We start from the raw sequence: 12,731 nt of genomic DNA, 5'->3' as shown, positions 1-12,731 counted from the left end.
GTGCTAGCCTTGAGCTGAAGAGCTGAGGGACAGCGCCCAGGCCCGGAGTTCAGGCCCCACAACCGACAAAAAAATTAAATTTAAAAAAATAAAGAAGTGAGGTACCCGCCGCTCACACTTGAGTTGAGCTCAGGACTTCACACCTGATGGACAAAGGCTCTATCCCCTTGAGACATACACCTTAGTCCTAAAGAACTTTTTTCCTTTTTTGGTTGCTCATGGGACTTGAACTCAGGGCCTGGGCGCTGTCCCTCGGCTCTATCTCTCAAGGCTGGTGCTCTACCACGTGAGCCACAGCGCCACTTCCGGTTTTCTGGTGGTTCATTGGAAATCAGAGTCTCACAGACTTTCCTGCCCGGGCTGGCTTTGAACCAGTATCCTCCGATCTCAGCCTCCTGAGTAGCTGGGATGACAGGTGTGAGCGCCGGCGCCCAGCTCTCTTGGTCGTCACACTTTTCATCTGATCTTGCTTTTGTGCTTTCCTCTGGACTTGGTATGGGTCTCAGTGTTTCCAGAATCTTCCGGGGAAGCCATGAGAATGTGACACTAGCACGTGTGTGCGCAGATTCCCACCTCGACCAGCTTCAGGCAGTGCGTGATCTCCTCCCTCAGATTCTCCTCAGCCAGGTCCCTCGAGCGCTCCTCCAACTTCTTTCTCTTCTCCAGGGTAAACCAGTCACACTTAAACCCCAGGGACAGGCGGAGGAACTCTGCCTAGTGAGACGGGAGGATTCGATCACCTGAATTTACAACAGCCAAGCCAAGCCCCCGCATCGGTGTCAGGACGCACCGACCGTGGCGGGACTGGGTCTGAGACACTGGGTCTGAGACGCCATCCTAACTCTGCTACGTGTGGCTGGCGGAGATCGGGGGGATTACGATTCCACACCAGCCAGCCAGGAAAAGTCCAAGAGACTCCATTTCAACAGAAGAAGAAATCAGGGGTGGTGGCGCAGGCCTGGCACCCTCGCTCTTCAGGAAATAGGAGGATCGTGATTCCGGCAGCTCTGACCGGAAGGAAGGCCTTATTGCAAAATAACCAGTGCAAATAATAATAATAATAATAATAATAATAATAATAATAATAATAATAATAATAATAGAGAGGGGGTAAGAGCACCTACCTAATCTAACGCCTGGGGTTCAAGCCCCAGTTCTACCAAATGAGGATCCTATGAAGAGAAGGAAAAGCATTATCTCTGGACTCACCTCCACCTCCTTCTCGTTGGCAGACGTGCTGGGAGAGAACACAAAGATGGTATTCACACTGAGTTCCAAAGGAGCAGAAAAACCCGCTTAAAAGACAGCCCGGAGAAAGCACTTACTTGTCACTTGGCCTAAAGTTAACTGATTTCACGGCGGTCACGGGAGCACAGGAAACGTCGGTGTCTGGGAAGACGAGAAAAGATTATGAGGTTAAAATCTTTCACTGACGGGACACCAGTGGCTCACGCCTGTAATCCCAGCCACTCAAGAGGCTGAGACCCGAGGATCCGGGGCAGGAAAGCCCATGAGCCACGCATCTCCAATGAGCCCCAGAAAACCCCGGGTGGAGCTGTGGTTCAAAGCGGTAGAGCGCCAGCCTGGAGCAAAAGAGCTCAGGGACAGCACCCAGGCCCTGAGTTCAAGCCCCAGAACCAGCACCTAAAATAAATAAACGGAAGTGACTTTCTTTTTCTTTTTGCCAGTCCTGAGGCTTGAACTCTGGGCCTGGGCGCTGTCCCTGAGCTGCTTTTGCTCAACCACTTGAGCCACAGCTCCACTTCCGGGCTGATTTCAAACTGTGATCTTCACAGCGCAGCCTCCTGGGTAGCTGATCCAGCATGAAGCACCAGGCCCGGCGTTAGCAGTAACTTTCCTTCTGTCCTTTGAGAACATTTCTGGTTGAATATTGCCATCCCCTCCCTCATTTTCTCCTGCTATCCCTTCCTTCCTCCCCCCCAAGTCAATTTCTAAGAGAATTAATCAGAAATTGCTCCAGCCTGGCAGGCCTGGGTCTCCTAAGTGTCCCGTGCATGCGCCGCTTCATCTTAACTAGGAACTCTTGCTTTGCAGATGTGGGCACATTGACTTTTCCGTGGTCTATACCGCAGACAGGCCAGAAAACAGTGGAGCCTTTATGAGCACCTTGACTTGGTTTGGGGTTCACAAGAGAACACAGCTGCTGCTCCTCAGGGACTGGGGATCAGTCAAGATCACGGCCATGCAGGTTTTCAGAACGGGTGTGTAATCCCTTCACCTGGGGCAGGAAGTGCACGTTGCTTACCTCTTGCAGCACCTTCTTTGCCACGCGCTTCTACTATTGGGGGCTCCTCTGGGATGTCCTAAAAGCACAAGGGATACGTGTGTCTGTCCAGAGTAGAAAGCCTTCCTTGGCAAGCATCCCTCAAACTTCCTGTCCCCTTGGGTACTTTGTCAAAAGCACCCTACGGGATTTCCAGCTGTCATCAGGATCAAAGGGGGTGGGGGGGGGAATCATTCTTGCTAGGCCTTTCTAACCCTGCAGAACTACACCCAACCTTGCTTCTACTGGGTAAATAGTGTCTGATTTTTTTTTTCTGTCCCAACCGCCCCATAATCGCATTCCTTTCAATCTTGTTCCCCCACGGAACTGATAGAAAGGATCTTGCAAACGTTTTTTGTCCAGGCTGGCCTTGAACCTTAAACCTCTTATTCTCAGCTTCTCAAGAATGATAGGTATAACATATAGCACCCAGACATATGAATCCTATTTTATTTCATGTTATTTTTGTGTCGGTTGTGGGGCCTGAACTCTGGGCCTGGGTGCTGTCCCTCAGCTCTTCAGCTCAAGGCGAGCACTCTACCACTTGAGCCACAGCACCACTTCTGGCTTTTTCTGTGTATGTGGTGCTGAGGAATCGAACCCAGGGCCGCATGCATGCAAGACAAGCACTCTACCACTGAGCCACCTGCCCGCCCCGACCTATGGATCTACTTTAAGATTGATAATCAGCTATCATATAATACATTTGTTGTGTGTATATGGGGCAGTCCTGGACTTGAACTCAGGATCTGGGTGCTGTCTCTGAGTCTCTTTTTTCTTTTTGCTCAGGGGTAGTTAATGCTCTACCACTTGAGCCACAGCTCCACCTCTGGCTTTTTGGTGGGTACTTAGGCATAAGAGTCTTATGGCACCTGGCTAATATGTTTATTTATATACAGAAAGGTTACAATAACCGGAGGGTTGTACTTTAAACCAGGCCTCATTGTACGACGGTATTACACTTTCTTCAATGAATGGGAACTTTTAAAAGCTAAAGGTAATTTTTATTTTAAAAAGTCAGCAAGAACTTTTTCCTTGGCAGAGTTATTGATGTCTGATTTGTTTAATGCAATTGAAACAGGGGCTTCGGACATAATAATTTAGGCCGGGCGCCGGTGGCTCCCGCCTGTCACCCCAGCTACTCAGGAGGCTGAGATCTGAGGATTGTGGTTCAAAGCCAGCCCGGGCAGGAAAGTCCAGGAGACTCTGATCCGCCATGAGCCACCAGAAAACCAGCCATGGCGCTGTGGCCCAACGTGGTAGAGCGCCAGCCTTGAGTGAAGCCCCACAGCAACCAGTAATGATCCATAAATACATTCAAAAGAAGTGGAAGTGAAATAAGAGCAGCTGAAATATACATAAAAATAGGAAATAGACTGTTAGAGTAAAATAAACATAAAGGAAAAACGGGGGCCAGGGAGATGGGCTGGGCCGTGAGCCGTGTCTCCGGCCTTGCGTGGATGCTGGGCTGTGCCCTTCCTTACCAGCGGTGGCACTGTTTTGGTCTCTCCCGCTGCCTCCTGGTTGGCCTCCTCAGAAGGGCTGGTGCCTGTCCGAAAAGCAGACAAAATAAACGAGGAAGCAAAGGGTGGAGAAGGCAGAAGGGCAGCAGCCACAGAGGTCAGCCTGGAGCTTGCATGCTTGACCTTGAACTCAGAACCCGAGGGAGCAGGAAAGCCCCCCTGAGCTCCGCAGAGCTCCCCACACCAGCCACGCACCGCGGGCTCTGCCAGCCAAGGTGAAGGCCAACGCCTTCATCTCTTAGAGAGGGCCTGCTGCCTTCCCGGCTGACCCCCTTACTGCCGTCCCTGCGATCAAATCCCCATGAAGGGAGGAGGGAGGTGGGTCACTGGATGTCGTCCCAGCGCAGGGCTGACACACGGGCCTATGCCAGCCGTGAAAACACAGAGCGGCCTGCAGACGCGGCAGGGCATCTTAGCCCAGGCCTCGGCTGCGCAGGGTTCAAACGCCCAGCGGATGCCAGCCGGCCACTGTGATGCCCGCCCTCCCCCCTCCCCCCTCATCCTCCTTCTTTCCCCCCCTCCCCCCTTCACTTCCCTCCAGCCTCCCCTCCTTCATTCTGAGCTACATAATTTCCCCCTTCATATCCTAACTAACAGAATACAATTCATATTGTATATCATATGATTACATTATCAAATATAACATTAATATGTTAATATAATAATGAATATAACTATATTAATGTATTAATATTTATATCATATTTGTATACAATATAGATTGCATACAAATAATAGACTAACATTGTCTAATACTATATTAATATATCAATGCATTAACATATTGATTATAATAGAAATAATTATTATATTAATATAATTAGTAGAATAGTAACCACCAGTTAATGATTAATACTAATTAAGGTAATTAATAGTGATAATTATAATATCATATCATAATTATAGCATTAATATAATGTATACAATAATATAATTATAATATATTAATATATTGTATAATATATGGATTGTAATATATAATTAATATAATATATAATGTAAAATTATATTAATAATTACTCACGATAATAAACAATTATAATAATGTATTAATACTATATCACGTATACTAATCTTTTATGGATATTTTATAATATGCTATATTTATTTATTTTTATTTATTTTGGGGGGGGGGTCTGGTCATGGGGCTTGAACTCTGGGCCTGGGCGCTGTCCCTCAGCTCTTCTGCTCAAGGCTAGCGCTCTACCACTTGAGCCACAGTGCCACTTCCGGCTTTTTTCTTTTAGCTTATGTGGTGCTGAGGAATCGAACCCAGGGCCTCAGGCATGCAAGGCAAGCGCTCTACCACTGAGCCACCTTCCCAGCCCCAATATATACCATATTTATATGCTGCATAGTGTATATCTTTTATACTATGTATGCAATGGAATATATTTATATCTAATATTTCTGTATATTGATATTAATATAATAAATGATATCCACATAATAAATAATATCAATATAATAAATGTACGAATCGTTCGTGTGATATAATCACACCGGGCTCAAAATGCCTTTATAGGAATCATTTCTCAAAATCAAGATGCATGTCGAGTGTCCGGCTGCGTGTCGAGGGCAGTTGCGTCTCCAGCTTTCCCGGCTGGGCGCCTGGCCTGGCCCCACCCGGCCCTGGGCCCTTACCCATGGCGGTGGCTGCTGACTCGGCCTGCTCCTCTTTCTCGCAGGCTGATTGGCCGTCAGGGTGGCTGCAAGCCATGGGCACACCGTCTTCCGGGCACTCTGTCGGCAGGAGGAAGTGCATGTAAAGTTTGCCACAGAGAGGGAGAGCGGGCGGGCGGGGAGGGACTTGGCTGCTGCTCTATTTGCAAGCCCCAGAGCGCAGGTGCACTGCGGTCAGTCAGCCTGGAGAGCAGGTGCACCTTGGTCAGCCTCGCCAGCTTCTGCCCATCCCAACCCACTCACCCCTGGGAGTCCGCGTGTCCTCGGTGGGCTCTGGGATTCCGTCCCTGCAGGAGCACACGGGAATGAGAAATGTGAGCGTCACCCAAAGGCAAGCCAGCCGCACCTGCACAGACTTTCCACCCCCCCGCACAGCTCACCCCACAAACCTGGCTGGAGGCTGGTTCCCGGGCTTTAGGGGTTCCATACCATCCTCCTGAGGGGGGACAATAAAAATGAAAACGCTGAGATACAGCGCCCGCAGCTGCTGCTTCTGAGTTCCAGACACACCTGTCTTCCTGCACCTGTCAAAGCCTTCGTAGAGAGGCTCTTTCAGAGAGGCCAGGGGAATCCGGTGGATCAGACTCTAAGCTCTGCATCAACGCCTCACGCACGCGCCAGCGGCCAATCGGAAGGGTATTTACAAGTGTGATACGTAAAGGGAAGACGATACATCCGTAGGCCAAACAAGTTCTCAACCCAAAGGCCAGGTTGAGCTGATGTCATGGACTTCGGTGGTGTTTTGTTTAAATCGATGATTTTGCATACACATGAACCCACATTCTGCTGATGGGAAGATCAGCCAGATTTGACAAGCATATGAAAACATTCCTCAGGTTTCTAGCTACCCAAATAACACATTTAAACAACAACACCTTAATCCATACCTCATACGCCTGAAGGATGATATCTAAGTTAGCCCCTAGGACTCGGCATTTGAAAAGAACTTTACAAAACTAGGGTTCTAGCCTGCCAGGGCAAGTGTGTGTGTTTTAAGTTTTAACCTTAAAATGCATTAAGAATTCCTAACTTTAGGACATTAGAACTGTTAGTGTACACACTGCCTTTCAACAAAAACAGTGGTAATTCCAGGCTTTAATATCTCCCGCCTGACATCCTAGCAACTCAGGAGGCTGAGAGCTGAGGATCCTGGTTCAAAGCCAGCCCAGAAAACCAGAGGTGGAGCTACGGCTCAACATGGTAGAGAGCTAGTCTTGGGAGAGCACCTAGGCCCTGAGTTCAAGCCCCATGGCCAACAAAGAAACAACAAAAAATGGTAGTTTTGTTCTAATAAGGTCAGCTAATAACTATTATTACATATTTAGGATAACCTATTAATACTTAGTAAATCAAAACTGAAACCAGCAAAGACAATACAAAAATAATGATATATATATATATATATCTATATATCTATATATCTATATTCCATGAAGTATACACTTATATATTCCATAACCAAATGTGGAACTTCTTATTAAATGCCACAATTAAAAACTGATTTCAGCCGGGTACTGGTGGCTCACGCCTGTCATCCCAGCTAGTCAGGAGGCTGAGATCTGAGGATCACAGTTCAAAGCCAGCCTGGGCAGGAAACTCCATGAGATTCATCTTCAATAAATGGCCAGAAGTGGTGCTGTGGTTCAAGTGGTAGAGCGCTCACCTTGAGCTGAAGAGCTGAGGGACAGCGCCCAGCCCAGAGTTATTATCTGATATAATACTAGTCAGCAGCCTGAGTCTGTATAAAATATTAACATTTACCAAAGCTCTTTTTTATGTATTATCTAATTCTTCCCAAACCTTATGCGGTGAGTTTTGTTTGTTTAGTGCCAGTACTAGGGCTTGAACGCAGGGCCTGGGCACTGCCCCTTAGCTTTATCACTCAAGGCTGGTGCTCTACCACTTGAGCCACAGCTCCACTTCTGGCTTTTTTTTTGCTGGTTCAGTGGAGATAGCGTCTCCTGGATGTTCCTGCCCAAGCTAGTTTTGAATCATAATCATCAATGGTAAGGATTACAGGTGTGAGCCACCAAAGCCTGGCTATTTAAAAAATGTAAATGTTGAAGGGACAAATAATAATGGCACCTATAGGGTACAATCAAGCTTCAGTGCTGCATGCTGCAGTGTGGAATGATCAAAGCTAGGTAGTTAGCACGCCCACTGCTTCAAATGCTCCTGGCTTGAAGGGTCTTTGGTCAGATATCTGGGATCAGAACCTTGGATGACATCAGTTTAAGTTCACAAATTTTCATCAAGTGAAAAAGGCTGGGCTTCTCCTAGCCCTGGAGAGATTACAGGTAGTCAAGGGGAACAAATACGAAAACAGATCCTTTTATCATTCATTAGCAACGTTCCACAGGGGGGACAGAACCAACAGAGTATTAAATTCTGGGGAGCAATGGCTCACGCCTATAATCCCAGCTACTCAGGGGACTGAGATCTGAGGATCGTGGTTCAAAGCCAGCTCAGAATGAAAGTTCCTGTGAGATTCTCATCTCCATTGAACCACCAGAAAACCAGATGTGGAGCTGTGGTTCAAGTGGTAGAGCTCTAGCCTTGCATAAAAAAGCTCAGAGACTGAGCCCAGGCCCTGAGTTCAAGCCCCATAACTGAAAAAAAAAAAAAAAAGAAAAATTCAGGGGAGAAATTGTACCTTACTTTCTGTAGGTCATTAAATAATGATGGTCTTCTTTGTATGGTATTAAAAAATTATATCAGTAATGATCAGTTTTTATTGTATTTACTTTTATATATCGTATTCAATATATTATATAGTGTTATATAGCATATGTTTTACAACAATTACATGATACATTATTATGTATTACACACCTTATTTGCATGTCACATATCTACCATACGGCCTTACACACGTTATTGTGTTATATTACTTATGTTATTGTATTTTACTATATTTTTATCCACCTGTGTTCAGACACGTGTATAAAAGGAAGCTAAGACAATTGGAGAAAGTTAAAGAACCTTAAGTTTCTTCGGATAGTGTACTTTACCAAAGATCAACAAGAATCTGTTTCTTAATAAAAAAGCAAAGGCATTTTGCATTTCCTACATAGAAAAGTTGTTGTGTGGTGTCACGAAATACCATTTCCTCCTGCCCTGTGACTTACGAGCTAACTCCCTAACAGGCCACGATCTTCATACTGAAATTTAAGAAGTAGGGAAGAAAATAGTGGGATTATTCCATGTTACTTGGTTTCCAAGCTGGAGGAAAAGGGAACACACCGTTTTGTACATGTATATGGAAAGACATCTAATTATTATCCTATTTAAAATCAAAACAGTAACTTCAGAAAGCAAAGGACTCACTCCTGATGCCACCAGTGCCCACAGGACTCCAAAGAAACCTTCTCTTAACGAAGAATGCTGTTTTGGTTTTGGTTTGGCTTTTTTTGTGCCACTCCGGGGCTCGAACTCAGGGCCTGGGCGCTGTCCCTGAGCTTCAGTGACCAAGGCCAGTGCTCTTGAACCACGGCTCCACTTCTACTGTTTTAGAAGTAAATTGGAGATAAGAGTCTCTCTCATGAACTTTCCTGCCTGGGCTGGCTTCAAACCTTGATCCTCAGATCTCAGCCTCTTGAGTGGCTAGAATGACAGGCGGGAGCCACCTGTGCCCAACTAGAAAAATGCTTTCGATAAGTGTGAAATATTTACAGATCAAACTACAAAGAATCCTGTGATTTGGAAGAAATCTATTATGATTATTATTATTATTGTTGTTGTTGTTGTTGTTGTTATTTTGTCAGTCCTGGGGTTCAAACTCCAGGCCTGGGCGCTGTCCCTGAGCCTTTTTTGCTCAAGGCTAGCCACAGCGCCACTTCTGGCTTTTTCTGTGTCTGTGGTGCTGAGGAATCGAACCCAGGGCTTCATGCATGCTAGGTGAGCACTGTACCACGGAGCCACCTGCCCAGCCCAGCTGTACATTTCTTCATGATTCTGCCAGAGCTACAAAGCGAGAAAGGGAAAGGGATGGCAGACGATCTAAGTACGGCCCATCATTCCGCTTCCTGTGTTTCCAGAGCTCAGAAAACAAGCTAATTTTCTCCAACCTGTCTCAATGTGAGCTTGTCCTGCGTTTGCTCTAAAGACGCTCCTCTAAGCAGACTCGGGAAAGCTGTGTTTGCTTTTACATGCAGGACTTTAGTTAGCGCCAGAGAGCTGACCGTGCGATTCCTGGGGTGTCTGTGATCTGTGCTGGCTTGCTCCCCCCAAACCTGCCCCCTGTCAAGTCCAGACCCTGAAGCGCACCACCACCCTCCGAACCACACGCCTGGCTTTGGAGGCTGGACAATGGCACAAAAAGACACCTGACCAGCCATAGTGGAGCCAAGGAAAGACGCAGACCGAGATCACGGAAGGGAAAGTTCTGCCGTGAGTCTGACTTACCTGGGGAGGACGCGGAGGGCCAGCCGGGGCCTGGCGCAGCGCAGGAGGAATGCTCACCCTGTGGGTCATTCAAATACCCCAACACCCAGATAGCCCGCGATTTACATGACGCGCCCTCCTACCCGCTGGCCGCCCTGCAGCTGCGCCCCATGAAGGGTGGGGCAAGCAAGGCACAGGACGAGAGACAGACAGACAGACAGACAGACAAGGGGGGAGACAGACAGACAAGGGGGAGAGCCAGAGAGAAAGGGACAGTGAGAGTTGGAGAGACAGAGGCATGAGAAGAAAAAGAGGAGAAAGAGAGAGAGAGAGAGAGAGAGAGAGACAGAGAGAGAGAGAGAGAGAGAGAGAGGAGAGATGCAGACAGCAAAGAGGAGATAGAAAGAAAGAAGGGAGAGAGAGAATGAGAGGAGGGGAGGGGAGCAGGAGCAGGGCTGAGTTAACAAACCCACACCTGTCACACACACACCACACACACACCACACACACACCACACACACCACACACACACACCACACACACACACCACACACACCACACACACACCACACACACACCACACTCACACACACACCACACATACCACACAGACACAGACACACACACCATACACACCACACACACACCACACACCACACACACCACACACACACCACACACACCACACACACACCACACACCACACACACACCACACACACACACACACCACACACACACATACCACACACACCACACACACACCACACACATATACCACACACACACACAACACACACACCACACACCACACACACACCACACACACACCACACACACACACCACACACACACACACCACACACACACCACACACATACCACACACACACCACACACACACCACACACACACACCACACACACAACACACACACAACACACACATGTACACATGCACACACACCACACACACACATGTACACATGCACACACACACACCACACACACACACCCCTGGGAACTTAGTCCTCAGGCAGATTTGCTGGGGCAGCCGAGCTTTGGGGATCTGGGTCTCCTCAGTGAGCACGTGTGTGCACGGCCAGCGTCACAGCGGTGGGGCCATGTGCTTTCACTGTTGGATCTACCCATGAACGAGAGGAAGATGGCAGACGCGTCCACACAGACTTCAGCCTGGACTTCAGGCCTGAAGACAACTTCTGGGGTGTGTGTGGTGTGTGGTGTATGTGTGGTGTGTGTGTGGTGTGTGTGTGGTGTGTGGTGTGTGTGTGGTGTATGTGTGTGGTGTGTGTGTGTGTGGTGTGTGTGTGTGTGGTGTGTGTGTGGTGTGTGTGTGGTGTGTGTGGTGTGTGTGTGTGGTGTGTGTGGTGTGTGTGTGTGTGGTGTGTGTGTGGTGTGTGTGGTGTGTGTGTGTGTGGTGTGTGGTGTGTGTGTGTGGTGTGTGTATGTGTGTGGTATGTGTGTACGTGTGTGGTGTGTGTGGTGTGTGTGTGGTGTGTGTGTGTGGTGTGTGTGTGGTGTGTGGTGTGTGTGTGGTGTGTGTGTGGTGTGTGTGTGTGTGGTGTGTGTGTGTGGTGTGTGTGTGGTGTGTGTGTGGTGTGTGTGGTGTGTGTGTGTGGTGTGTGTGTGGTGTATGGTGTGTGTGTGTGTGGTGTGTGTATGTGTGTGGTGTGTGTGTGGTGTGTGTGTGGTGTGTGTGTGTGGTGTGTGGTGTGTGGTGTGTGGTGTGTGTGTGTGTGTGTGCATGTGTGTGTGAGACACATGCAGACAATACACACTGACACAGAAGGAGGAGCACAGGTAAGGACACAGATGCACAAGAAGGGGCATCAAGTGTGTTCACTGCACATCTACTGGCAGATTGTGCTGCTCACAAACCCGGGAAGCCATGCAGCCCAGGTTTCTCTGGGTCTGGCTTATTTTGCTTCATGTAATTACTATTTGTCAGTTGTGGGGCTTGAACTCAGGGCCTGGGCGCTGCCCCTCAGCTCTTCAGCTCAAGGCTGGTGCTCTACCACTTGAGCCACAGCACCACTTCTGGTTTTCTGGTGGCTTATTGGAGATCAGAGTCTCACAGACTTTCCTGCCGGGGCTGGCTTTGAACCGCCATCCTCAGATCTCAGCCTCCTGAGTCGCTGGGATGACAGGCGGGAGCCACCGGCGCCCGGCTTTGCTTCCTGTGAGTTTCCCACGTCTTTCCATTTCCTCACACATGGTACGGTGTCATCCTGTCTGACGGATGCGTAGAATTCCACGGTGTGTGCACACCTCATTCTACAAATATACTGGTAAACACACTGAGGCGTGACACTCACTGAACGCTACGTGGAAAATGAACTGTCTCTCTGGCAGGCAGCGACTGGAGGGAAAACACGGGACAGAGACAGTGCCCAAAGGGGGGACATGATTCAGAGAACTGTTCTTGTGACTCATCACCCCGTCCATGTGACTGTCAGACCTCCAATAGCAACTTCAAATAAAAGGTCGCCTGTCATCCCAGTGACTCAGGAGGCTGAGATCTGAGGATGGCGGTTCAAAGCCAGCCCCGGCAGGAAAGTCCGTGAGACTCTGATCTCCAATGAACCACCAGAAAAACCAGAAGTGGCGCTGTGGCTCAAGGGGTAGAGCACCAGCCTTGAGCTGAAGAGCTGAGGAACAGCGCCCAGGCCCTGAGTTCAAGCCCCACAAATGGACATTAAAAAAAAGTAGAAAGGGTCAGGCACTGGCGGCTCCCGCCTGTCCTCTGCACTACACAGGAGGCTGAGATCTGAGGATCGCAGGTGGAAGTCAGCCTAGGCAGGAAAAGTACTTGAGACTCATCTCCAATGAACCAGCAAAAC

General features: G+C 48.3%; 1 protein-coding gene across 4 annotated transcripts in view; it reads right to left on the bottom strand.

Moving 5' to 3' along the window:
- Nucleotides 1-12,731, bottom strand: part of Irag2 (inositol 1,4,5-triphosphate receptor associated 2) — a 36,558-nt gene that overhangs the window by 12,914 nt on the left and 10,913 nt on the right. For 3 of the 4 annotated variants that reach the window (XM_070011555.1, XM_070011554.1, XM_070011558.1), the window contains exons 4-11: nt 5,871-5,926; nt 5,734-5,777; nt 5,452-5,550; nt 3,769-3,833; nt 2,267-2,324; nt 1,326-1,389; nt 1,210-1,237; nt 574-714 (exon numbers count right to left, since the gene is read on the bottom strand). In XM_070011555.1, the coding sequence (XP_069867656.1) occupies nt 574-714; nt 1,210-1,237; nt 1,326-1,389; nt 2,267-2,324; nt 3,769-3,833; nt 5,452-5,550; nt 5,734-5,777; nt 5,871-5,926 (555 nt within the window). The remainder of the gene's footprint in view (nt 1-573; nt 715-1,209; nt 1,238-1,325; nt 1,390-2,266; nt 2,325-3,768; nt 3,834-5,451; nt 5,551-5,733; nt 5,778-5,870; nt 5,927-12,731) is intronic. The other variant, XM_070011557.1, reaches the window with a different exon arrangement.

Source organism: Dipodomys merriami, unplaced genomic scaffold, assembly GCF_024711535.1.
Source record: "Dipodomys merriami isolate MVZ:Mamm:240054 unplaced genomic scaffold, mDipMer1.0.p SCAF_84, whole genome shotgun sequence".
In the NCBI taxonomy this organism is placed as follows: domain Eukaryota; kingdom Metazoa; phylum Chordata; class Mammalia; order Rodentia; family Heteromyidae; genus Dipodomys; species Dipodomys merriami.
The sequence above is the reverse complement of the archived record's forward strand: the minus strand, read 5'-3'. Positions and strand labels throughout refer to the sequence as shown.